The sequence below is a fragment of the Hippocampus bargibanti genome, linkage group LG14 (assembly GCF_051943395.1).
Source record: "Hippocampus bargibanti isolate YZ-2025 linkage group LG14, ASM5194339v1, whole genome shotgun sequence".
NCBI lineage: Eukaryota > Metazoa > Chordata > Actinopteri > Syngnathiformes > Syngnathidae > Hippocampus > Hippocampus bargibanti.
In genome coordinates, this window is record NC_142747.1 from 13,030,925 (window position 1) to 13,057,086 (window position 26,162).

Consider the following 26,162-nt stretch of genomic DNA (forward strand, 5'->3'; position numbering starts at 1 on the left):
GCGGAAATGACCGGCGTAGTACAATTGAGTGCGCCGTAGGAGTTCTTTACTGTCAACATTTCAACTGAGACACGAGAAGAACGATTTCCATTTGAAAGGTAATAACCGTGACAGCTTTGATTTTTAAATTACAATGACTTTTTCTTTATCCATTCAAAAACAAGGAAATTGACGACTCTTGTACAATTGATTGATAAAATACTATCCACGACTTAACTATTTTGCTGATCAACTTCCGCAATTAGAATATTGGAAAACACATATTGAAGAAGAAAAAACACCAGCTTCCTTCCCACAGTGAGCTGTCTAACCCCCTTGTGGCTTGTTGTCTGTCTCACGAGAAATGCCAAATTCGATTGGTAAATGGCTTTTCGGTGAGCTAGACATACAGCAATCGTCTAACATACATAGCTCCAAAGCCATTGAAAATTAGTGTGTTGAAAATTATTAGTGTCACGGCAGTTTTTAGAGGATTGCCCGGTTCTCTAGTTGACTATAAAACAGGATTCTTTTCAACTGCGAGTTGTTTTGGAGCCTTCAATTTTCAGAAGCACCATCGACAACACATATCAGACGCTCTGTAACGACTTGCTTCTCTGTATCTCTATAACAGTGTATGACTTTTGATTTCTTGATCAATACAGATACCGCTTGGAATACAAAGCACTAAACAGCGATCGAAAACTATGATTAATTTGTAATGTCTTTATTCGTGAGTCGTATATTAATTACATCGAGACCAATTTGTCACTTGGCTGCACCGAGAGAAACGTGGATGAATAATCTTGCACGTCCTGCTTTTTATTTTATGAGTAAAAACAATTTTACTACATTGTGTACATTTTCATACCACCTCGTGATTGTGTCAAGCATGGTGTTGTTTCATTACACAATATAATTGTATATTTTTGGTTCAAAGATGAAATGTGCTAAAAGGTCAAACTGTCACAAGACACTGTTGATCCAGCGTTTCTTTTCAAATTGCCACTGATCCAGACTTTTGTTCCCCCTGTCTCTCTCTCTCTCTCACACATCCAGCTTGATGTTCCAATGAGGTCTCACCCAGTTGACCCTTTTTGTCATCTATTTTTGTGATGGCAACGCTCCATTTTACCACATTCATTATCCTCCTGTTTCTCTCCAGTTTTGCTCTTTTACTTCTAAACCATCTACTGTCCGGCACACAGTCATTTCCTTTTCAGTCACCTTCAGCGCCATCCTGTGATCCAGGTCAGTCATGGGCTGTCAGACTCCATGCTGACCCACATCATGAGGATGAACTGGAATGTGAGGAGCTTGATGTAATTGCCAACCAGGTGATTTTTTTATTCACACAATGTCATGACATTCCAATGTCAACAAACTGTTGTCTCTCTTACTTTACTATCATAGTAGCCTTGTAACTAATTAAGCAATGCTAATTAATAAATACAAATATGCTTTTATAGACAGGTATGTGTGGTGGCGAGAACACTTTTGCCATGAATACAGAGACATCCCTTATGTTCGTTTTTAGCTACCAGTCATGTAGAGCAGTACACATTTTTGACATACCATGAGCACCCCCTCTGTCATTCTACAGAACTGATTTTTTTCAACCGTATTTTATTTTATGTCATTAATATGAGCATTTAATTCTTAGGCATTACCTTTTTTAAAACTCAGGAGAAAACATAAAATGAATTGTTTTGCCCATTGAAAAGAACTGAATATAAATAAACCACATCACAATTAGCAGCAGAAGTAGTTTGAAATTGTCGCTGTGGGCGGAGCTCAATATTGATCTACATTTCTACTATGTCTCCCCCTGTACGTTCACCATTCCAGGTGGCAGAACAGGCTGGACTGCACAACCAGGGCCGGATTGGACACTTAGAAGGCCACTACTTGCTGTGTACATCTCATCTCGGTGCTAGCGTTTGGAAGAATAATCTCCATCCGGGGAAAGTACTGGCAAACCACCCCAATGTCCTTTGGTACTCCCAGGAGAGGGTCCTCAGTCGCTCGAAAAGATCTATGGCTTTTAATGACCCCCATTACCCTAAACAGTGGCACTTGGTGAGCTAATGTAATTCTTGTATATACATGTTACTGTTTCATTCTGTGTCAATAATATTAAGCTCAGCAAAACGTGTTTGAATTGGCCCAAATAAAACTCCCTAATTCATGTACCTACATCATTAGCTATGATTGTCTTCATACAACATCTTCTTCTTGCTTACTTTAATCGATGTCTTCCCTTTCTATTACATGCTTGCATTGAAGCACAACAGTGTTAATAAGGACATGGACATCAATGTAACCGGCGTATGGGAGCGCAACATCACTGGCCAAGGAGTCACCGTGGTGGTGGTCGATGATGGTGTACAACACACACATAAAGACCTAGAACCTAATTATGTAAGTCAATTTTATAATTCATTCTAACAAATGTAATTTATTCTACAAAACCAATTCGAATTAGTGGTGTTGTGGCAAACAAATATTAAAAACAGTATACCTTGATTTCCCAAATTGCGATCAGCCTACTGGACATTTAAAGGACAACCGACATCACTTTTTTGTTTCCTAACTGACATCAGAAAAACGTTTTATAGCATCTAAAATACCCAAAACACACAGTATGATATTTTTAGTCAAATGCAAAACACCAATAAAAATGATTTAAAGTGTCTAAAAACTACTTCAATTTGAAACCGGAAGTGGCCATTTTCAGAAGGTCCCGCCCCCTTGTTCGTGGTGTCACGCTAAGACGTCTTGCCTAGCTCGAGAATCAAAACAATGGCTTCAGATTCGGAGAACATGCTTTCTTGTTACTCATCCAGTTATGAATATGATTCAAATAGTTCTGAAGAGGAAAGCATACATGTCTGCAATCGATTAAATAATTTATTCCGTGTCATTTTGAGGCAACATTGGGGGGGGGGGTGTCGCACCCAAAACAGGCAGAAGATGACGACAAAGCTCCGTGTGTAATAATAATACATGGGCGCAATGGGTTCAAAATGTTTGTCACAACACACAAGGATTGACCATCGCGTTATTTATGTGTTTTCCTTCTAATTTCGCCATCAACACGGATCAACACGAAGTTTTCAGACCAAACAAAGTACCGCAAAATGCATTGACGTGATGAAAGGACTGCTGCAATGTGTTCTTTCTCAGTCAGGGACGTTCCTTCAGTGACGTGAGGACTCGTCAACAACTCAAAAACAAGACTTCCGGAATATTCAGCGCGAGTCTTAAAACGTAAAATATAGCTATGTGCGGTGGAATCTTATTAAAATACGCTCAGTAGAAGTCATTTGAAGCCATTTTACAAATTATGGACACAACTTGTCCGGAGATCTCGGTTGTCCTGAAATACACTAAATAGACCAAATATCTCATGTTCAAATTGATAAACCTGATTTTTTTAAGCAGATAAACCATCCAACCTTTTTCTGATCTGCTTTATTTTCACAAGGCTTGCGGGGCATGCTATAGCCTATAAAATTTTCAAATTAATATATTGTATATCCATTAAAATGTTCCCATTTGATGAATTTTCTGCACACATTTACCCACATGTTATAGAGTCCAGAGGGCAGCTATGATCTGAACTCCAACGACCCAGACCCGATGCCTCACCCGGACGTTCACAGTGACAACCACCATGGTACCCGATGTGCCGGTGAGATCGCTGCAGTTCCCAATAACAGCTTTTGTGCTGTGGGAGTCGCGTACGGCTGTAAGGTGGCAGGTACACAATCAGAATGTAGTTTGTAGATTAATGCTTCGCTTGTTGAGTGAGTTGAGTGAGGTATATAGGCTGAAATGTCAATCACTTGCATCCCAAGGAATTAGGGTCTTGGACGGCCCCTTGACGGATAGCCTGGAGGCCATAGCCTTCAACAAACACTATCAAGTCAACGACATCTATAGCTGCAGGTAACAACATGCGTGTCACACTGATCCCTTTCTCTCGTTTGTCTGACTTGACGTAATAGCAACTTAAAATCTGTATTTACCGTATTTTCCAGTGTATAAGGTGCCTTATACGCGGGTGCGCCTTTTATGTTAAGTAATATTGAGCCACAACAGGTCTCACAACTCCTGTCAGCAGCTACTGACTCCATTTGCCCCTGCAGAACTAGTGCGTAACCCCAGTTTTTACTTATAATGTGGTGTGCCTTATATTTGGAAAGACCTTATACGTATATATATTTATATATTATATTTGGACAACCTTTTTCTTTCATTGAAGGTGCGCCTTATACTCCGGTGCACCTAATATATGGAAACAAGTTTGAAAATACACCATTTGTTGGGGGTGCGCCTTATACACTTACACACCGGAAAATACGGTATTCAATCCGTGGCACATTGTGAAAGGAATATAAATTGTGTTTTCCTAGTTGGGGTCCTGATGATGACGGACACACTGTGGACGGGCCTCATCCTTTGGGCAAGGTCAGAATGGTCAATTGTTGAGATTTGGATTGGATTCGCCTTTATTAGTCTTGCAGTGGAGAAATTTACATTTTACAGCAGCAAAGTTATGGAAGGAAGAGGGGAAAAAAAGAAGTAGAAAAACAGCCACTCTATTTGCTGTTTGCTATCTGATGTTACCCCAACTTGGAGTGCGATTTTTTTTTTTTTTTTTTTCAAACATAATATAATAATACATTTCATTTAAAAGAGCATTTCAAAACTCTTAAGGTCACAGTTTTTCTCTGGGTGATCAACGGCAGCTCAACCTGGAAGTAACTCAAATAGATAGAAAGCTAGCTAGCTAGCCAGCTCGCTAGATTCATTCGTAATACCCAAGGGTTTGGTGCATGTGCAGATCAATTGTATGTTCTTCAATTTGAGGTGGCTTTTTTATTGATAGAGTTCCGCAAACACTACCCATTCCACCTGTGGCATTCATCATTTTAAAGTATTTTATTTTTTCTGTTCATTTGACTTTTACGAGGTAAATGAAAAGGGCGGCTCGGCAGTTTGACATTATGCAGTGCTAATTTTGTCCGGCAGAGGGCACTACATCTCAACATTTACTTGGCCAGCCTTCACATCTGTCTCCAGATAATTGTTGAAATGTGTTGTCTAAAACAATATTTCGTCTTTTCAAGTAATTTGTACGGTTGGTGAATAAAGCTATATTCATTTTTCTTCACAGGCTGCACTTCAGCACGGAGTCATTGCGGGAAGACGGGGTTTTGGAAGCATTTTTGTGGTTGCCAGTGGCAACGGAGGTCAATACAATGACAATTGCAACTATGATGGTTATGCCAACTCCATCTACACCATCACCATTGGTAAAATTAGACTTTTTGGTGTATATCATTTCAGATAGTCCCAAAGTGAATTTTTATATTGTACTTTTTTTGGACATAGGAGCTGTTGACGAGAATGGCAGGATGCCCTTTTATGCAGAAGAGTGTGCATCCATGTTGGCTGTCACATTCAGCAGCGGAGGGAACAAGCTCAGGAGCATTGTAGGTCTTACTTATGAACACAAAATGCATGCGGCAAATTTCTGATCGTTTGAATTTGTTGCCTGTTTTTAGCAGTTAGTATATCATCAATTTTAGTGTTGTTTTGTTTTGTTTTTTTTTTCTGCCAAGACTTATAGAAGGCAGCCATTTATTTTTGTTCCTTCCGCTATGGATACAGTTTGGGTGAGGAATGTCATTTCCTGGGGGGGAAGTGATTTGACAAAATGACCTCTCCCTTGAGGGGAGTGAGTCACAAGCTGACCACAGTACGCTTATTGGCCAAGTCTTGACCCTCCTCTGGCACTTATAAATTTCACTGTGTAGCCCATTCGAGATTGACACAGAAAACAACAGCTTTGCAAATGTATCACTGTACTTGAACTAAAAAAGAATTTCTTTATTTAAATGATGTGTAAAAAGATATTGTAAAGGGCTACAGTATTATCTGAGTTTTGGCGACGGACAGGTTCCGTCATGATTTATGAAATAAACTACTGTATTTTCCGGTGTATAAGTTGCACCCAAAAGTTTTCATTTTCTTCAAAAGATGACCCTGTGCCTTATATGTAAAGTAATATTGAGCCACAGCGGGTCTTGCAACTACAGTCAGCAGCCACAGACTCCATTTCCCCCTCATAGAAGAAGTTGTGCGTAACCCCAATCTCTACTGTAGCACTATATAATGTATGGCAAACTTTCACTTGAACTCTAATATATATGCGTTATATTTGGAAAACTTTTTTATATTGATATTTTGTATTTGGAAACTTTTTTCATTCATTCAAGGTGCTCCTTATAGTCCGGTGTGCCATATATATGGAAAAAGTTTGAAAATACACCATTCATTGGGGGTGCGCCTGATACTCCGGTGCACCTTATACACCGGTAAATGCAACATGTTATTTGTTTGCATAGAATAAAATTTTGATGTGAGACATTGTGCCGCTTCATACAAGGCTGGTCAACAAGAATCATGTACACAGGCACGCAGGTTAACAGCAATTAGAAGCCTGATATCTTCAACAGTTTGAACAGCTGTGAGGACGAGTGTTTACTCTTCACGTAAACACAGAGTGCTGTGAATTCCCTCCTCGATCATGTTGTCCGTTCTTAACTGCACTTTACCAAGATGGAAATTTTTTGACTTGTACGCAATGAACGTGAGTGGCGTCAACTGTCGCCAACTGTCTCCAACAATCATATACGGTCTATTTGTTTAGCGCTCACATTGTGTACTAGACAAAAGCATCGCAAGTGGGAACAGACAGTGAAAGTGGGAGTAGTTTCCTCCTGTTTCCTGCAATTGGAATGTGCTTTTTTTTCCAAAGCGTCTGATGTTCAGTGACAGGATCTAATTGTTCACCTTGAATGTTTTTATTGGAGTTTAAGTGAAAGTTTGCTAGCGTTGCAATGTAATCCCTAATCCATTAGCAGTTGGGTCATATTACTTTACTGTTTATATTTTAATGGTTAGATTTTTTTCTCTCTTTTTTCTCCACTGTTAAAGTAAGTGTATGTACTTCATGGCTCTTGATTTTTATTTGGACAAATTCCTCTTATCGGCTTTCTTGGTTTCAAAGACGATTGCCCTTCACTCATTCACTGCGAGACGACGTGTAAAAATGTGCCCACTCTACTGCCAGGGTTTTTGTCATTGTCACTCTAAATCCAGGACCCACCGAATATTGAGCTTTAGGACTACATAAACATTCAATGCAGCATAGGAAACCTTAGACTCTCTTCTTTCATTAGAAAAAAACAGTTAATTTCTAAATTGTATGGGTCTGTCTGGAGTTATATGAGCTTGAAATGAGGGCGACTGTCGAAAATACAATACAATGCAATACATACATATTGGTTTAAATAGCGCTTTAACAACAGCTAAACCTGGAACAAAGCGCTAACATGGAAAAAATGATAATGCTGCCTGTTGTGGAAGGGAAGATTATTGCCAGAAGCATCTTTATCAGCACCTAAACAAGAAAAAAAATAAAACCGGGAATGCCGCTCTACGTCATATTTTCAATTCCCGAATAAATTCGTGAATGGCAATGAATGAGTTAAATCCACTCTGAACAAAAACAATGGGCAATCAAAGTGATCAGACTTCACACTTCTTTATGCATAGCTCAATCACTCTTCAACAGACGTTTAGGGATAGTTCTTTATCCAAGATAGACAGCGATGATATCAGAAGACCATCTTGCAGTCCTGTTTGAGATGCACAAATAGCCTCAGACTATCCATCTGTACAGGTAACATCAGACTGGTTCATGCAGCAGGGGACGGGTTGTACAGAGAGCCACACTGGCACATCTGCCGCCGCCCCCTTGGCAGCCGGTATGGTGGCTCTCATGCTGCAGGTCCGACCTTGCCTCAGTTGGAGGGACGTCCAGCACATCATCGCCTTCACCGCCACAAAGGTATCACAACTGTAGTCACTCTTCGCAGCACACCTGCTCTCATTGGAGAGTGTTTCTCAAAAATGGTAATCACATAAATCAAAACGATATCCTTTTTTTTGTTGCAAAATCCACCCATCAGTGTGACAACAGTTCAGATTGGAGGGAGAACGGAGCCGGTTTCCATCACAGTCATCAACATGGTTTTGGTCTCCTCAACGCATGGAAACTTGTTAACGCAGCCAAGGTACATAAATGCACATGTAGAGCTGCAACCACCCGGCATTTAGCATCAATGCTAAACAAATTGCTGAATCAGGGAAATTAACTGGATTTTTTTTTCTTCTCTCCTGCTGTGGTTTGCAGGTATGGGAGCCAGTGCCATATCTTGTGTCGTATCAGAGCTCGGTATTCGAGGAGAAAGTGTCCATTCCATTGTATCCTAAAGAGCTGGTTCGCACCTGGAAAGGTAAGTGAATGTGCGGCTGCTCTCTTCTTCTCTCTCTCACTCGCTTTCAATTTGGCATTAAATGGTTAAATTCTACATGACACCATGGAGCCACGTCCTCCCTTTCCCTTCTTTCATTTCCTCAGTCTGACTCAGGCGTCCATATTAGGTCATGTTCTGCTGCTTGAACATCGGGGCGTCCACCTTTACTCACTGAACGGCATGTCTTCAAATTGCCCCATGTCTCTTTGTTCTCTCATTTCATCTTTGCTCAGTGTTCCCATTCCCTCATTATTATTGTCTTATTTTTCCACATCTTGAGTTTGCGGTGATCAAACTGTAGCAGAAACATTTCCTGCCTCTCATCCTCTTGCACTTTTCTAGACCCTTTCGTGGTCGGGCCCACTGCCAGAGGGGCCTACTTGTTCAGTCAATATTACCTCTATCCTTGAAATGAAGCTCAAACCCATGAGAAAACAGTTTTAGGGCAATATTCCTGTACGTGTAATTACAGGGAATTTATGGAATTTCATAATCTGAAGTTGATAATCTCACCAAAAGGTTTAGAGAATCTGGAGAAATCACTAAACCGAAAACATTGAATGGCCGTGGCACTGCTTCAGAAATCCACATCAATGTGTGAATCATACCCCAAAATGGTCTCAGGCACTTTACAAACTACAGTTCGACACCACTTCAGCGAGTGCCAGTTAAAACTCCACTATGCAAAGCCAAAGCCATTCATCAATAACACCCAGAGACTCCGCCGACTTCTTTGGGACCGAGCTGATCTAAGATATACTGGTGGAAAAGTGTTCTGTAGTCTCTTGAGCCCACATTTCAATCGCTTTTGTTTACATCTCGCGAGCCTCTTACCCTCCTGAAAATGTCTACCCATTGACTATAAGTGTACACCTTTGTTTATTTATACTTTCTATCGACTCATGTCCCTCCCAAGTCTCAGGATGCTTGGCAACCTTAAATGGTCAAAGAGCAGATGAGCTCATTAGTTGTCGTCATCTAGGAAATATGAAAAGAGCGTTTTGCTGTCATTGTTGGATGTGCAATGAGTCGTTGGTGACACAAATTACAAATTAATCTGCGTAAAAGTCAAACCAAATCAAGACTGTCTAAAACACAGGTGTCAAAGTCAAGGCCCGCGGGCCAAATCCGGACCGCCACATAATTTTTTTCGGCCCGCGAAAGCAAATCAAACTTGTTAAATTCCATGATGATTGCTAAAATCTGAGCCAAAATTTCATATTTTTGGATGTCAACCACAATAAAAGTAATTATTCTTGACTTCAGATTTGAAAACGAGTTATTCATTAATTTGCTGTGTGCTCTATATGTAATATTTGAAGGGATTTAAACATTCTAATGGGTTCCCCAAATTCATAACGGCCCTCGAGAGGAAACCATAACTACAATGTGGCCCGCGGCAAAAAATGACTTTGACACCCCTGGTCTAAAACAATAATGAAAATGCTTACTATATTTTCCGGTGTATAAGGCGCACCCCAATGAATGGTGTATTTTCAAACTTTTTCCATATATAAGGCGCACCGGACTATAAGGCGCACATTGAATTAATGAAAAAGGTTTTCTAAATATAACATAAATATATAAAAGTTTTCCAAATATAAGGCCCATCACATTATAAGGTACTACAGTAAAGGCTGGGGTTACGCACTACTTCTTCTACAGGAGGAAATGGAGTCGGTGGGTGCTGACAGTATTTGCGAGACCTGTTGGGCCTCAATATTACTTCACATATAAGGCGCAGGTTCATCTTTTGAAGAAAATGAAGCGTTTTGGGTGTGTGTTGTACAACAGAAAATATGATGCATTGTTACCACTAATTTTATTGTGACTTAGACCAGTAATTTTCAACCACTGTCCCGCACACTAGTGTGCCATGACAGATTGTCAGATGTGCCGTGAGAATTATCCAATGTCACTTTTTTAATATTTAAATTTTTATAAAATGCCGTGCAGTAAAGACTCGGGGGGTAATTTAATATTTGTCCTTGTGTGGCACAGTTCCAATAAAAAACTTAAAGGACAACCGATGCAGAAATTGAAAATATAACGTTGTGCGCCCTTCCTGAATTTGTTCGGGGTTAGGTTTTTCTTGTGGGCTTGCTGATAAAGCGCTGGTCAGACCTCTGGCAAAGTTTTTTCTCCCCACCCACTAGGGGGTAGCATTGGCCTTTTGTACAGCCACCCCCACTTGCATCTCATATTACTCCAGACCCATATACTTTAGGAATTAATTCTTTTTTTCTGATTAAAGAAGAGTGTCTAAGGTTTCTTACGCTGCATTGAATGTTGGTGTAGTCCTAAAACTCTATATTCTGTGGGTCCTGGAATTTGAGTGAAAATGACAAAAACTCTGGCACTGGAGTGAACACATCATCTGGCAGTGAACGAGTTCAAGGACACCCGACGTCTCCGGACAAGTTGTATCCATAATTTGTAAAATCACTTCAAATGACTTCTGCTGAGCATATTTTACAAAGATTCCACCGCATATAGCTATATTTTACGTTGTAAGACTCGCGCTGAATATTCAGGAAGTCTTGTTTTCGAGTTGGTGACGAGGCCTCACCCTACGTCACTGAAGGAACGCCCCTGACTGAGAAAGTGTCACACAATGCATTTTGGCTACTTTGTTTGGTCTGAAAACTTTGTGTTGATCCGTTTTGATGGCAAAATTAAAAGGAAAACACATAAATAATGCGATGGTGAATCGTTGTGTGTTGCACCAAGACTACTATTTGATACAAGTTGACACAAATTCCCACCAGACAAATCAGCCCATTTCCAACGGAGCTTGTGTGCCATCTTGTAAATTTTCTCGGAGCTACATTGGAGTCCAGATGCCTCAAAATTATACGGAAGAACTTCTTTAATCAATTGCAAACATTTATGCTTTCCTCTTCAGAAATATTTGAATTATATTCATAACTGGATGAGTAACAAGAAAGCATCTTCTCCGAATCTGAAACCATTGTTTTGATTCTACAGCAAGGCAAGACGTCTTGGCGTGATGTCACGAACAAGGGGGCGGGACCTTCTGAAACTCGCCATTTCCGAGGTTTTTGAAGTAGTTTTGGGACACTTTAAGTCATTTTTATTGGAGTTTTGCATTTGACTAAAAATATCAGCCTGCGTGTTTTGGGTATTTTAGATGCTACAAAACGTTTTTCTGATGTTAGTTAGGAAACAAAAAAATGGTGTTGGTTGTCCTTTAATGATACACGTGAGAGGTCATGGTGACAGTCATGGAATTTTTAAAAAGGGCAACTGTAAACTCTGAATTGAGCTCTGTACAAGATTCTGACCTGGATGAAGGCCCATGTGTTTATCTAAACAAGCCCAGGTTTCACACTGACTGAGTATAAATACATTGAGAAATTATATTGTAATTAACTATACTGAGTGTCATTTTATAACATTTTTGGTTAGTAGTGTGCTGCAATTTTTTTCCAATGTAAAAAACATGCCCTGCCTCAAAAAAGGTTGAAAAACATTGGCTTAGACTGTATGGCAGACCAGTCAAATTTTTTGTGTTGGCGTAGTTTCGAGGACATGAGCGGTTGGAACCTACACGTTTGAGAAGAAAACATACACTTTCTCTGTCTGTTTCTCCTCTCAGTCACTGCTGCTGATTTGGCACTGTCTGGGATGCGGACCCTGGAGCACGTGGCTGTTACGGTGACGATAACCCACCCTTGTCGTGGCAACTTGGAGATTGTGTTGTTTTGTCCCAGTGGTATTCCATCAGTTATTGGGGCTCGACGGGCTATTGACAGGTGGCAACAGCGCGCATATTCTGAGTGAAGCATCCAAGCCATATCTGTGCTTAAAAATGAATATTGTTTCCCTCACTAACTTCCCCACCCAGAGACTCTGCAGGCTACCAGGACTGGACCTTCTCTACTGTGCGTTGCTGGGGGGAGAGAGCTGACGGTCAATACTACCTCAAGCTATCTGACCATAGTAAGATATGGTTGCTCGGTTCGCACATGTTTTGACTTGCACACATTATTGCTGCTCTGTGTAATGCGCTCCATTACCTGCCACAATGACCCATCTCTGCTGATATAGAGGAACCATCATCTCAACAATGTGCCAGGGTAGGAGAATTAAAGCAGTGGAAGTTGACTTTGTATGGATCTTCTATGACCTTCAAAGATGTCAAGGAAAGACAAATGTAAGCCCTCATTGTGGTTTTTTTCTAACAGCTAAAATAATTGCCATCATTTCATTTTTTGGGACTTTTATGAGTTCATCAACAATTTGAGCTGTTGTTCGAGTAGCATCTATGCATGATGACTTGTTCTCTTCCGTGACTTCCTTGCATCACATTTTAGTCACCACTTGACCCGTGACATTGTAAATTTCTCCACTGTGAGACAAATAAAGGCTCATCTAACCTAATGTCCAATAAATGACAGGCTGGTGAAGGATTCCATGAGTGGCAAGTATCTAGACAGCAACTTCTCCTTACCTTGCTCCCCAGGCCTTGATATTCCATCAGAGATTATCAGTCCCTTCACCTCGAGCAGTCTCCGGGTAAGTTTACTCAAAACAAAGCTATTTATTTTGTGCTGTCCATTTTCTCTGACCTATGTACTCAAAAAGAAGCAGGTCTATATGACCAAATTTTGTTGTTGCGATTTCCGGAAGTCGCTCAGAAACAAAGTGGCTAGCTAGCTAGCGGTTAGCTAGCTAGCTAGCGGATTAGTTAGCTAGCGGCTAGCTAGCTAGTGGATTGGCTAGCTAGCGGATTGGCTAGCTAGCGGATTGGATAGCTAGTGGATTGGCTAGCTAGTGGATTGGCTTGATCACGAGCTCTCTGTCTCCACACAACAGCAAGGGATTTTATAAAGTGGTTGCCAAGTGCAAATTACAAGTCTCTGTACTGTTTATGTTTTTAATAGTTTTGTGTCTCTTGCTTTCTATCCTTTAATATCCAGTTTCTGCTCCTGGTTGGCTGCTTTGCATTGTTTTGGTCTCTCTACTACGCACTGGATGCCGCCATAGCCCACCTGGATCTCAGAGGCCTCCAATGTCTGTCCTGGAGGAAAACAGGTCTCAGAGTCAGGAATGGGCGTCAAGTGGAGGATGCGTTAGATATAGAGGACGAAAGAGGCGAGGAGCGGGAATCTGGGGTGGAGCTGCACGCGGTGCTTGATTCTGAGGCCAAAATGCCACTTATTGGTCAAGACATGCTGATGACATGACAGAGCCTGAAGTTGGGACAAATGTACTTTTTGGTCGTCTCAGGTTTCCACCTCATCCTTCTTTACCAGGGTCACAGTTGCTTGTCTTACTGTGCAATGTAGATTGTTGCTTGAACTGTGAATGGACTTCACTGTGGTGCGTTTTCAATGCGATTGAAACGCGAGAACTTCTGTCAACATTGTTCTGGAATGTGTCTGAGCAGCCATCCCTCACAAAACACTGGAGGGAAAACCAAAATAATCGGAATCTCAGTCAAACCGTTTGTGGCAGAATAATTTGCTATTCCTTGTGAGGAATGTCATGTATGCACTTTATAAAAGGTATCAATATGCTGTGAGTGAGCAGTTGTTTGAATCTGGTTGGTGCGAGTGTGTGAAGTGGCCTCATTTAAAAAAATATGACATCAAAATTAAAAGGTATTTTTGGAGGATTGCATTGCATTTGATGTTGAAGACCAGGAGACCTACTTGTGGATGATGATCGACCAACTACTGAAAAAAAAAATAGACTTGGGTTTTTCATTTGTTGATAATGCCAACCTATATTTTTATTGGTGTTGCTTTTATATGCCTTAATGTACTTAATTTGTGCTGCCTATGAACTTTTTATACATTTTTATAAGATGTACTAATTCTATTTACTGTTGTACAGTTAAAGCGGAGTTGCAATTTGTGTTTTGCTGTGCAAGTCACATGAATAATAAAGGAAATTGAAATATCACCTTGGGGTTTGATACAAAACTCACTTTGATTTCTTTAATGCTTCATTTTACAGTGATTTGAAAAGAGCTTCAAATTTCTATTAGCAGTCAACTTTGGTAAATACAAACCAGTTTTCTTTACACATGTACTTCCAAGTCATTTAATATGAAAATGTACAAAACATCAGTGCTGATACAGCAGGCATATCTAGATAGCAAGAGAAATTGATCCTTTTTTTTTTAAATTGAAAATTCCCCATGGTGGTGGTCTTGTCATACAACGATGGGCATTTGTTTTTCGTGACCAAATCCAAGATCATAAAATGTATGTGGTGCTTTTGCCAATGGCACCGAACAGCTCTTAATAAACTGGGACTGACAGAGTAGCACAAGGTGAGGCTCGGCAAAAGTGAACAGTGTGGAATGAGACTTGGGTTATTCATTTGAAATTAGAAGCAGCAAGGGGTTACTGAATTGGGAAAAGGAAAAAAAAAACATTGGAGGACCGGTTTGCACTTTACAGGCTCTCAAATGATGCAATGGTTATCAGGGTCATTTCGTTCCTTTGGTTAAATGGATTTTACAGAATTTGTCTGGGCCTTCCGTAGCTCATGCCTTCCTGACTGGCTCCCTTGTTTGACCCCATCTGGAGACCAATCACATTTTTGCCCGCCTTCATCTGATCATCTGAGAATTCTCGCTTGTTCTCCTGCGCTTTCCTATAAGGCACATAGAAACAAAATGTAACCTGAGTGCTTCTGGATGGTGAACAATGGACACATTCTTTTAACGACGGGACTTACTTAAAGAACCAGTTTGGGTCGCCCTTGTACGTGCCCTCATCCTTGGTGACGGCCAAGCTGCCGAGAGCTGACAGGGTCCTTTGTACCGCTGCCAGGTCCTTACCTGCCGACAAACAGACACCGGTCTTGGATCGTTTGCATACTGTATGGTAATAATGTACAATCACATTACACAAGAAACCTTTGTCAAAATAGGCCGTTAAGGAAAGTCATGACATGAAAAGTGCATTTAAAAATATCGTCAAGCTACAATTAAGTACTTAGCGAGGGGGCATACAACGAATAATAAAACTGAATTTGCAAAATTAGAACTCAACTACAACAGTATATCCCTGCAACCTCCACGTATCTCGTGAGACACCAGAAAATGTTTTGAAATTTCATATTGATCATTCATCCTTCATCACCTTTAAAGGACAACCAACACCATCAGAAAAACGTTTTATAGCATCTAAAATACCCAAAACACGCAGGCTGATATTTTTAGTCAAATGCATAACACCAATAAAAATGAGTTAGTGTCCCAAAACTACTTCAAAATGACCTCGGGATGGCGAGTTTCAGAGGGTCCTGCCCCGAGTTCGTGACATCACACCAAGACGTCTTGCCTTGCTCGAGAATCAAAACAATGGCTTGAGAAACGGAGAAGATGCTTTCTTGTTACTCATCCAGTTATGAATATGATTCAAATAGTTCTGAAGAGGAAAGCATAACTGTTTGCAATCGATTATAGAAGTCCTTCTGTGTAATTTTGAGCCATCTGGACTATAAAGTAGCGTCCCGGACAATGCACAAGATGGCGTCCAAGCTCCGTTAGAAATGGGCTGATTTGTCTGCTGGGAATTTGTGTCAACTAGTATCAAATAGTAGTCTTGGTGCAACACACAACGATTCACCATCGCGTAATTTATGCGTTTTTCTTCTAATTTTGCCATCAACACGAGGTTTTCAGACCAAACAAAGTACCCAAAATGCATTGTGTGTCGCTTTCTCGGTCAGGGGCGTTCCAGATGTGACGTCACGTCAGGCATCGGCATCAACTCGAAAACAGGACTTCCTGAATATTCAGCGCGAGTCTTAAAACGTAAAATATAGCTATATGCCGTGGAATCTTTGTAAAATGCGCACAGTAGAAGTCATTGTACAAATTATGGAGAGAACTTGTCCGAAGGCGTCGGTTGTCCTTTAAGGGTGAGGGTATGTTTTACAATTCACAGTAATGAGATTACTTCTGTCCCATCATGGCACCAACAGTCCACTGAAACAGAAGTGAAGAGCAGGCTAACCTTCCCAGAGGTCGACAGTCTGAAACATGTCAGTCTTTGTGACGCCGTACTTCTCGGCAGCATTGAGGAACTGCGAGATCTGCTCCATCTGTTTGAAAGCCATGGTTGAGCTCTGGATCTTCTTCACGGGTTTGTCTCCAGGAAAAAGACTATTGATCAATTCACTCAGGACCTGAACCCAAGGGAAGGATGACAATGAAAAGACACAGAAAGACCCTGATGGTCAAAATTTTCCAAAATGGAGGTCAGTCAAAAAAGCCAATAGTCCGTGTAGTGTACTCACACATCCGTCTTTCAGCCAGGCCTGGAATCCAGTTTTTCCTGACTCTGGCCTTTTGTCATCAGAGCTACACTGGCGAATGATCCACTCCACCAGAATCTGCTCCAGTTCTGGGTCATACTTGCTCTCGATTTTGTCCTGAACCTGCCGGCTCATGCCATAGGATGGACCTTTGTTTGCCATGCCAGCTCCCTGCTGATGTGGAATTAGAAATGGGAACAAAATATGCGAAAGTCATCCTTTAGTCAGTGCAATGTCGCATATTTTCAAAGCAACCCTGTCGTGAGCCGTTTGCATAACTTTCAAATCGAGCAGAATTGACTTGTATGATCATCGCCCAGATCTCCAATATTGTGAAATCCTGATTCACTGTGCTGTTCAATTTGGATCTCGGCCATGTCAACACAAATACAGTAAAGTCTCGTTATATCGATAGTACTGCTTATTACGATACTATTTCTATGAACGCAAGGAGAAAATTTACATGCCGCAGGATCGGATATATCGATAGTCCGGTTATATCGATATTTTTTTCCGACTCCCGAGAATATCGATATAACGAGACTTTACTGTATGTTCTTATTCAAAGTGGAATTTCAAAGCTCCAACATGCACGCGGCCATATTCAAAAGCATTTGCAAACAATATACACCTGAAAATACAAAACATCCTAGACATGCGTGTCCCAAGCGTGGAATGAAGCAAAAAAAAAATAATGCTCAGCTGCTCAAGTGGATCTCCTGTTTTGCCATCAGGGTGACATTATCAGCAGAGTGTCCTTCCTGCACAGCATTGTCTTATTCGATGTCCAAAGGCAGCGTAGTGCATGAAGGGAGCGCTAAATCAGCCATTTTTGCATGTATCTTCTTTGTCATACACATCACACGACTTGTTGCTCACTGCCAACATACATACAAACGCTTGCCAGGGTTTGCTTTTTTTTTTTTTTCCATGTTGTCGATTGCTTTTTTTTTGTGCATAACCCGAATCACTGTGTGCTCTCAACCATACAACCTTTGCTGCCATCTTGTTGTCAGGTCACCCCACTTTCCTTTTCCTGGGTAGGTTCAAAATAGTCAGCGTTAACGCACCAAATGGAAGACGGGCAACACCGCCTCCAACTGCTTTGTGTCACTGGGGATGATACATGGCAAGCGCATCCCAAAAATAATATTCATGAAATAAAATGCTTGTGGCAGTCTTCCACATATGCTCTTATTTAAACAGGAAGACCCCCAATATTCAGAAGTGATATGATCAAGGGTGATCCATACTGGTACACAATTATTATTTTTTTATCAATTTGAATTAAAGTAGTCAAATGGTGATTTTTGATTCTTTATTAGTCCTTCAGTGGAGAATTTACATTTCACAGCAGCAAAGTGGAAAGGAACAAAGAAGTAGAAAACAAAACACAGGAGCTGCTGTAAAGGCAGCCACTCTCGCGACACCATTTTGAAATCAAAACAACAACAAAACAAAATATTGTGACTACACAAAGGATGCCTACATTTTGTGATTTTTGTGTTCATTTTGTGAGATATTTTGGGAGGTTATTCTTACGATTGATCCCAAAACTCAAGATGGCTGACCCGAAAAAACAGCATGAGCAAGTATGGTCAACTAATAAATAAATAAAGGTTTTCTGATTCTGAACATCCTGCTTATAATTCTCTGCTATTTCTTTATCCTCCCCTTCTGTGCAGCTGTGTTTTCCTGCTGTGGTTAGCCGTTGACATGGCCCAGTCGGCCAAGAGCAAGTACAGGAAAACGGAGTTTCCAGCTGTGGTTAAATGTAGAAATTGCTGAATTGCGTCATGAAGCCGAGCCACCACAGTCAAACACTTCTTGATGGTCTTATATGGACACAGTGTGCTTGACAGGGGAGGTAATAATGCACAAAAAATGTGGCTAGCTGAGCTTGTTGGTCTTTGGTTTTCTTGTTCTTCGTCACTTTTTTGTCCACCATTTCTGGTGGAGGCCATTTTCTTGATTGTCTGCTTAGATTAAATCAAGGCGCACCAACCCAAAAAGCTTAAAGAGCACTACCGGCCAAAAAAAAAAAGATTTATGGAGGCGCAAAAACTAAATTAAAAGCCTTATAATGAAGGCTATGCATTTTTATAGGAATGGAAAACATTAACAATGTTTATCTCCTTTATTTCAATTTAATACTGTACTTTTTTTCTGTACTAATTTTCCAGGGAACCAATAGGGCGGCACTAAAGAGCCAAATGCTGCTCCTGCGCAGCTGGATGCCAACCCCCTGATTAAATGAATATGAGGTTTGGTTTTCACCACTGACTGTCCAGTCTGCCGAGAGTTCGTTCTCACTCGATATGCGAAAGCTTACTCGGTGGTGGTTTAAAAATCATTTATTGAATTTCATTTTTGAAAATGTGAAATTTTCACACGAGTCATCTCATCCCGGAAACCCGGCGAGCTTGCATGTCTAGGTCGGGTTATTGCGTTCACACTAAAAACACCCCTTGTTAAAGGACGTGCAGGGCTCTTAAAGGGCCCTGGTGAATTAGCAGTAAAGCACACTGTCCCTAATTTAGCTGTAAGTGAACTAAAAGGTAAAACATTTGACGTATTGTACAGCTCATTGACACAGACCCGTTGCCTCCTCAATAGATCATCAATTACTTCGAGGAAAAACATCCAATGAGCTCAGAAATATGCTGACAGATGTAAATTAAATGAAATTAAGGTCTACTTACAGCGAGGGAATGGATCTGCTCTCTGCTGGCCGACTGTGAAGCTGATTGTGGAACGTGGCTCTTTTCTTTGCGGAGATCTTCCTCCTTAAAAACGTTGGCTTAAAAAGGGGCAGACGATTTAATGACAGAAACATTTGTTAGGGTGGTGGCGGTGGACGGAGGGCGTGCCGAGTGGTAATAGGACAGCTTGGAAGGGAAGGGGGAAAAAAAGGAAAGTTCGTCCTAAAAAGGGCATGGTCTTTAGTAGCTCCCTGCTACTGCTTCCCATTCCGTCTGCGCAGTTCGAATGTCCAGCCTTATTTGGGTAGAGCTCCTTCCTCCATGCAGCAGCACAACGGGAATTCCCGAAATACTTGCACTGCATCCCTCATCATTGTGAGCGGCTGGCTGCATGAGAGAGTTGGAAGTCATACATGCTCACTATGTCCGGTCGTCAGAAGTATTAAACCTCGTTCCAGAAAGTCAGAACGCTGCCACAGTTTGACTTTAGCCACGGGTGTTTCAAATTAACCGGTTGGCAAGGCCCGTTTACCTGTCGGTTAAAGGACAACCGACGTCACTTTTTTGTTTCCTAACTGACATCAGAAAACACATCTAAAACACCCAAAACACGCAGTATGATATTTTATTCGAATGTCAAACACCAATAAAAATGACTTAAAGTGTCCAAAATCTGCAAAAAAAATTGAACTGCGAATTGGGCATTTTCAGAAAGCCCGCCCCCGGTTCGTGACGTCACGCCAAGACGTCTTGCATTGCTGGAGAATCAAAACAATGGCTTCAGATTTGGAGCATATGCTTTCTTGTTACACATCCAGTTATGAATGCGATTCAAATAGTTCTGGAGAGGAAAGCATACATGTTTGCAATCGATTAAATAATTTATTCCATGCCATTTTGAGGCAACATTGGGAGGAAATGGATCACCAAAAAAGAGGCAGAAAATGGCGTCCAAACTCCTGTGAGGAATTAATCAGCCCGTTTCCACAGGCTGATAAATTCCTTCCATGGAGCTTGGTCGCCCTCTTCTGGCGGCTTTTTGGTGCAACATGAGGTTTTCAGACCAAACAAGTACAGCAAAATACATTGACGTGATGGAAGGACTGCTACAATGTGTCTTTTTTTCCTGTATTTAAAACTTATTTAAAACTAGAAGTAACAGAGCTTTTTAAGCGGTAGCCCCTCGGCTATGTAATGCACTACTACTGTCACTACACTGTATGGAGTCAGGTGACACTTACAAAAAAACATTTAAAGACGTTTTTATTTAAACAGGCATTTGACTAACTACTATGTTCTCTGCTTGCATAATGTTCCACTTGCACTTTTTTGTGTATTGTTTTTATTACAGCTGTTTTAAATTTTGTGAAGCACTTTGTGGTTTTTCCTATGAAAAGTGCTATATAAACAAAGTTTACTTACTGTGAACACAAGCATAATAATAATAATAATAATAGTAATAATAATAGTAATAATTTTTATACTTGCACTGTGTAGTTTATGAAACATTTTTGCACAGTTACAGTTAAAATTGCAGTTAAATAGATATACAGTACAGTTTTATATAAATAGATACTATACAGTTTTATATAGAGATATACAGTTTTGGATGGATGGAGGGACAGATGGAGGGACGGACGGACGGATAGACGAATAGACAGATAGATGGATATATATTGTGATGTAATATGAAGGGGCGATTTTTAGTGCCACCAACAGAATCATATTAGGTAAAGGGTGAGTTGAACTGCCTCACGCTCAAATTACTAGTCTAGTATGTAAACACAACCAGTGTCTCAGCAGATTTCAATCGTCACAAGTCATATTGGATGTGAAAAAAAATATTAGTTTTTATAGCATCATAAGTCAGTGTTCAAACAGTTCCACTCATCTGCATGACTCAATTCCTTGAAAAAAAGACGTAAAGTTGCCTGCACATCCTAGAAGCAATGGAGCTGCCAAGAGAAACGCGATGAAATGAGGAGAATGGCTTCTAAATAATTTCTTGTAAAATATGATTATAGTTTGTAAAAAAAACATTTAAATATGATTCATACAGGGTTCACTGATCATAGCTTTATATCACAGGTGTCAAAGTCAAGGCCCGCGGGCCAAATCCGGCCCGCCACATCATTTTTTTTTCCGCCCGCAAATCAAACAAGCAAATCAAAATTGTTAAATTCAATGATGATTGCTAAAATCTGAGCCAAAATTTCATATTTTTGGATGTCAACCACAATAAAAGTCATTATTCTTGACTTCAGATTTGAAAACGAGTTATTCATTAATTTGCTGTGTGCTCTATATGTAATATTTGAAGGGATTTAAACATTCTAATGGGTTCCCCAAATTCATAACGGCCCTCGAGAGGAAACCATAACTACAATGTGGCCCGCGGCAAAAAATGACTTTGACACCCCTGCTTTATATCTTTTGCTTGATCAGAATAAACAAAATAAAACTGATGAGTGATTATTTTATTTCAGTTTATTTTCATAACTGGTACATAATTTAGGACACAGTGTGGTGGAGGAGCGGGACAGGGGTCATACTGCAACTGCACCCAACTTGTATTTCAATGAACTGCAAATACTACATACTTTTTACATTTGTATATCAATCCAACTTGCTAATTTTTATAGTAGCCCCAGCTCCACCCGAGAACCGGAACGCTGGGTAAAGCGGACCACTGAACTGGGTCACATGTTTGTGGATGAGGTAAGCTTTTTCATCACTAATGCGATAAAAAGCCAGAATGCCTGAATGCTGGTCCAAATAGGTTCCAATCCTTCTGCCTTTGGGTGAACCCACGGGTTTTTCCTGGCTATTGTGCCAGAAGGAAAAACCTGTCCCAGACCAGTACAAAGTCCAGGAACGAGGATTGTGGCCCAAACGGCTTTTGTCATCAGAAGACTGGCGGTCCATATCCTTGTACGCTACTCCAATGGTAACCTGAAGAATGAAAAAGTAGACAGTCTAATTCAATTATTCTTTTCCGAAAAGTAATTCTATATGATGCATGAACTACCAAACTGATATTTGTAAACATTTCAGGACAGTCACCTGCTTGTAAAAAAAAATCTGACTACATTGTTCTACAAATTTCAGTAAATATGTGAATAGAGGATTTAATGTTTTCTTTTACTAATTTGAATTATGAAGGAACTGCTCTCTAACTGCAAATGGTTCTTTCATCCCTTGTGGAAAAGTGAATTTTAACTCATTCGATGTCATTCCCCGATTTATGCAGAAATTGAAAATATGACGTTGTGCGCCCTTCCTGAATTCGTTCGGGGTTAGGTTTTTCTTGTGGGCATGCTGATAAAGCGCTGGTCAGACCACTGGCAAAGTTTTTTCTCCCCCACCCTCTAGGGGGTAGCATTGGCCTTTTGCATCTCATATTACTCCAGACCCATATACTTTAGGAATTAATTCTTTTTTTCTGATGAAAGAAGAGTGTCTAAGGCACAGGTGTCAAAGTCAAGGCCCGCGGGCCAAATCCGGCCCGCCACATCATTTTTTTCGGCCCGCGAAAGCAAATCAAACTTGTTAAATTCCATGATGATTGCTAAAATCTGAGCCAAAATTTCATATTTTTGGATGTCAACCACAATAAAAGTCATTATTCTTGACTTCAGATTTGAAAACGAGTTATTCATTAATTTGCTGTGTACTCTATATGTAATATTTGAAGGGATTTAAACATTGTAATGGGTTCCCCAAATTCATAACGGCCCTCGAGAGGAAACTATAACTACAATGTGGCCCGCGGCAAAAAATGACTTTGACACCCCTGGTCTAAGGTTTCTTACGCTGTATTGAATGTTGGTGTAGTCCTAAAACTCTATATTCTGTGTGTCCTGGAATTTGAGTGAAAAATGACAAAAACTCTGGCACTGGAGTGAACACATTTGCACATCATCTGGCAGTGAACGAGTTAAAGGACAACCAACGTCTCCGGACAAGTTGTGTCCATAACTTGTAAAATGGCTTCAAAATGACTTCTACGGAGCCTATTTTAAGATTCCACCGCATATAGCTATATTTTCCGTTTTAAGACTCGCGCTGAATATTCAGGAAGTCTTGTTTTTGAGTTGGTGACGAGTCCGCACGTGACGTCACTAAAGGACCGCCCCATGACCGCAAAAAAAGACGCATTGTAGCGGTCCTTCCATCGCGTCAATGTATTTTGCTGTACTTGTTTGGTCTGGGGAGCTCGTGTTGCACCCAAAAGCCGCCAGAAGAGGGCGTCCAAGTGGCATATAAGGAATTTATCAGCCTGTGGAAACGGAGGTGGCCACAGGAGGTCGCCATTTTGTGCCTCTTTTTGTGTGAGACATTTCTCCCCAAATTTGCCTCAAAATGGCACAAATAATTTTTTTAATCGATTGCAAACACGTATGCTTTCCTCTTCAGAACTATTTGAATCATATTCAAAACTAGATGTGTAACAAGAAAGCATATTCTCCGAATCTGAAGCCATTGTTTTGATTCACTAGCAATGCAAGACGTTTTGGCGTGACGTCACGAACTGGGGGCAGGACTTTCTGAAAATGCCCAATTCGCAGCTCAATTTTTTTGCAGATTTTGGACACTTTAAGTAAGTCATTTTTATTGGTGTTTTGCATTTGAATAAAATATCATACTGCGTGTTTTGGGTATTTTAGATGTGTTTGATGATGTCAGTTAGGAAACAAAAAAGTGACGTCGGTTGTCCTTTAAGAAGAAGTCAGATACCACATTCTGAACCACATTTTTAATAGTCTGTATTTTCGTTTCCATCAAATCCCCAAACGGTGTGGATGATATTTCTGTTTGCTGATGTGTGGTCTAGCTAAGATCACCTTGGAGCCAGTCCACTCCACTTCCCAGTAGTATGGGCTGCCTCCCAGTGGCTCTCTGCAGAGAAGCTGTCGCCAGTAGAGAAAGCGTTCCGGGTGGTCCACTGGGTTCAGATTATCTGCACGCAGTGTAGCCTTACGACCGCCCTCCGACAGTTGTATATAGCGATACACTGTGTCGGGGTCCATTGTGGGCTCAAAGTGAACTTAAGGGTGAAAAAATGTTGCCATTTGCCATTAAAGCATTTTTTAATTAGGACTATGTAAATTTTTTTGACAAGGAGCACAACATAGATTATTTTTTTTTTGTCTTTGAAAGGGAGAGTAAAAAAACTCACATTTCAGCAATTCTTCCCTTGTCTTTGGTTCTGGGCTTACAAGTCCCATTGTTGTGACGGGGGGTGCTGAGAACAAGACCACAAAAGAGAGTGTGAATGTGTTAAATGTGAAAAGGTTCTCAAGGCAGCTCCTTGTACCTTGTTCGTTACCTTGAGGTTGAGACAGAGGGAAAGGTGGAGGCGGTGCTGATGCTTTATTGGCGGACAATGAATCAATTCGATACATCACAAGTCAATTTTATTCAATTGCAATGAAGATAGGCATTAAAACACACATTCTGCTTCATAATACACGTCATGAATATCACTTACCTTGGGGTGGTGGTAAGGGTGCAGGATTTTGCATCTTATAAACTATTGGAAGAAAAATATTAACAAGATTTTTAGCGTTTGTAATTCCAAGAGAAAGTTTGGCGCAGTGCTAATTTACCTTCACTTGTGTTTTGCACAAAGCTGTTGTCTGTCCTCATAATCGGGGCGATGGCGTCTTCAGTTTTCGAGTCCACAGGATCCTCATTCACTACAGCGATAAAAGTCCACTTGATATCACGAGGGGAGGACAGGAGTGAAGGCGGAAAATCGAAACTAACCTAAAGTGACAAGTTTGGCAAGACTGGATCGGCAGAGTTCTTTTATCGACTCTTGAAGCTCCTTGAAGACAGAGCGGACGTCGACTACCACAGAGTCTTCTTTGCACAGAATCGATTCGTGGGATCCATCGGTTGGACCTGCCATCTCCATTGTGAGGAAATTCTCAACAGGTAACAGTAATCACATACACACGCACGCACACACACACATTACATTTGGCCAAAAAACAATGAGTCATCTGCAAAAGTGAGTAAAAACCAAATACAACATTGCATTTGACGCTCTATTACCTTTAAGAAGCAGATGTGGTCCTGCATGTCCGCTAGCCTGTTCAGTTCCTCTCCCTTCCAATGAAGCTGTACTATCTCCTGTTCCAGACTGTGAATATGGCCTTCAATTTGGCTTCCGAAAGACCGCTCATGCGTGTCAAGAAGCTCACCGACTTGAGTGCCAGTGAGAGTAACGACATTGATAAGATCAGAAAACAAATCCAGTCTCTCTTGCTGCATCGCTTGGACCAAAGCCTGAAAATAGTTTAAGGTGACTTAAGGTGAAAGTCGCATCTACATTTTTGTGGCGATATGTTCTATATCCCTCATTACACTTAAAGGACAACAGACGTCTCCGGACAAGTTGTGTCCATAATTTGTAAAATGGCTTCAAATGACTTCTACTGGGCGTATCTTAAGATTCCGCCGCATATAGCTATATTTTACGTTTTAAGACTCGCGCTGAACATTCAGGAAGTCTTGTTTTTGAGTTGGTGACGAGTCCGTACGTGACGTCAGAAAAGGACCGCCTCCTCACTGTAAAAAAGACGCATTGTAGCGTCTTTCCATCATGTCAATGTATTTTGCTGTACCTGTTTGGTCTGGGGACCTCGGGTTGCACCCAAAAGCCGCCAGATGAGGGCGTCCAAGCTCCATATAAGGAATTTATCAGCCTTTGGAAACGGAGGTGGCCACAGGAGGTCGCCATTTTGTGCCTCTTTTTCAATGAGACATTTCCCCTCAATGT

The 26,162-nt window shown here is 40.8% G+C and overlaps 3 protein-coding genes across 9 annotated transcripts in view; 1 reads left to right on the forward strand and 2 right to left on the reverse strand.

The window, feature by feature from the left end:
• Window position 1: 1 nt before the first annotated feature.
• Window positions 2-14,179, forward strand: pcsk7 (proprotein convertase subtilisin/kexin type 7). Its single transcript, XM_089013394.1, has 17 exons — window positions 2-98; window positions 1,039-1,316; window positions 1,828-2,058; window positions 2,266-2,400; window positions 3,577-3,742; window positions 3,840-3,930; window positions 4,398-4,452; window positions 5,162-5,300; window positions 5,380-5,480; window positions 7,736-7,903; window positions 8,025-8,129; window positions 8,249-8,351; window positions 11,992-12,148; window positions 12,241-12,335; window positions 12,444-12,549; window positions 12,794-12,911; window positions 13,316-14,179. Exons 2-17 carry the CDS (start codon window positions 1,095-1,097, stop codon window positions 13,580-13,582), a joined length of 2,259 nt encoding a protein of 752 aa, XP_088869520.1. The 5' UTR covers window positions 2-98; window positions 1,039-1,094; the 3' UTR covers window positions 13,583-14,179.
• A 251-nt stretch (window positions 14,180-14,430) lies between these two features.
• tagln (transgelin) lies at window positions 14,431-19,545 on the reverse strand. 4 transcript variants are annotated; one of them, XM_089013395.1, is made up of 6 exons: window positions 19,376-19,545; window positions 17,667-17,709; window positions 16,656-16,847; window positions 16,373-16,544; window positions 15,087-15,189; window positions 14,431-15,002 (listed from the first exon to the last, which is right to left on the reverse strand). In XM_089013395.1, the coding sequence occupies exons 2-6, from the start codon at window positions 17,676-17,678 to the stop codon at window positions 14,864-14,866; spliced, it is 618 nt and encodes a 205-aa protein (XP_088869521.1). In that variant the 5' UTR covers window positions 17,679-17,709; window positions 19,376-19,545; the 3' UTR covers window positions 14,431-14,863. The 4 variants fall into 4 exon arrangements, with proteins under 4 accessions (XP_088869521.1, XP_088869524.1, XP_088869523.1 ...); XM_089013398.1 differs by lacking the exon at window positions 17,667-17,709 and having other exon boundaries at window positions 16,656-16,844; window positions 19,376-19,542; XM_089013397.1 differs by lacking the exon at window positions 17,667-17,709 and having other exon boundaries at window positions 19,376-19,537.
• Window positions 19,546-21,844: 2,299 nt separating this feature from the next.
• The window catches only part of ftr86 (finTRIM family, member 86), a 5,518-nt gene continuing 1,200 nt past the window's right edge, over window positions 21,845-26,162 (reverse strand). Inside the window, exons 3-10 of one of the 4 annotated variants that reach the window (XM_089013185.1) lie at window positions 25,436-25,669; window positions 25,145-25,307; window positions 24,985-25,074; window positions 24,868-24,908; window positions 24,705-24,768; window positions 24,555-24,620; window positions 24,220-24,422; window positions 21,845-22,327 (exon numbers count right to left, since the gene is read on the reverse strand). In XM_089013185.1, coding sequence (XP_088869311.1) covers window positions 21,992-22,327; window positions 24,220-24,422; window positions 24,555-24,620; window positions 24,705-24,768; window positions 24,868-24,908; window positions 24,985-25,074; window positions 25,145-25,307; window positions 25,436-25,669 — 1,197 coding nt within the window. In that variant the 3' untranslated portion in view covers window positions 21,845-21,991. Of the gene's footprint in view, window positions 22,328-24,219; window positions 24,423-24,554; window positions 24,769-24,866; window positions 24,909-24,984; window positions 25,075-25,144; window positions 25,308-25,435; window positions 25,670-26,162 lie in introns of all 4 variants that reach the window. The other 3 variants (XM_089013184.1, XM_089013183.1, XM_089013182.1) reach the window with 3 other exon arrangements.

Excerpts from the sequence above, each read along its gene's own strand:
- tagln (XM_089013395.1), bottom strand. Across the intron at positions 15,190-16,372 it reads GACTGTCGACCTCTGGGAAG|GTAAGGACCTGGCAGCGGTA; the intron begins GTTAGCCTGCTC and ends GTTTGTCGGCAG. Across the intron at positions 15,003-15,086 it reads GACCCAAACTGGTTCTTTAA|GAAAGCGCAGGAGAACAAGC; the intron begins GTAAGTCCCGTC and ends TGTGCCTTATAG.
- pcsk7 (XM_089013394.1), top strand. The coding sequence starts at position 1,095 with ATGGCAACGCTCCATTTTACCACATTCATTATCCTCCTGTTTCTCTCC. Across the intron at positions 2,059-2,265 it reads ACCCTAAACAGTGGCACTTG|CACAACAGTGTTAATAAGGA; the intron begins GTGAGCTAATGT and ends CTTGCATTGAAG. Across the intron at positions 4,453-5,161 it reads GGCCTCATCCTTTGGGCAAG|GCTGCACTTCAGCACGGAGT; the intron begins GTCAGAATGGTC and ends TTTTCTTCACAG.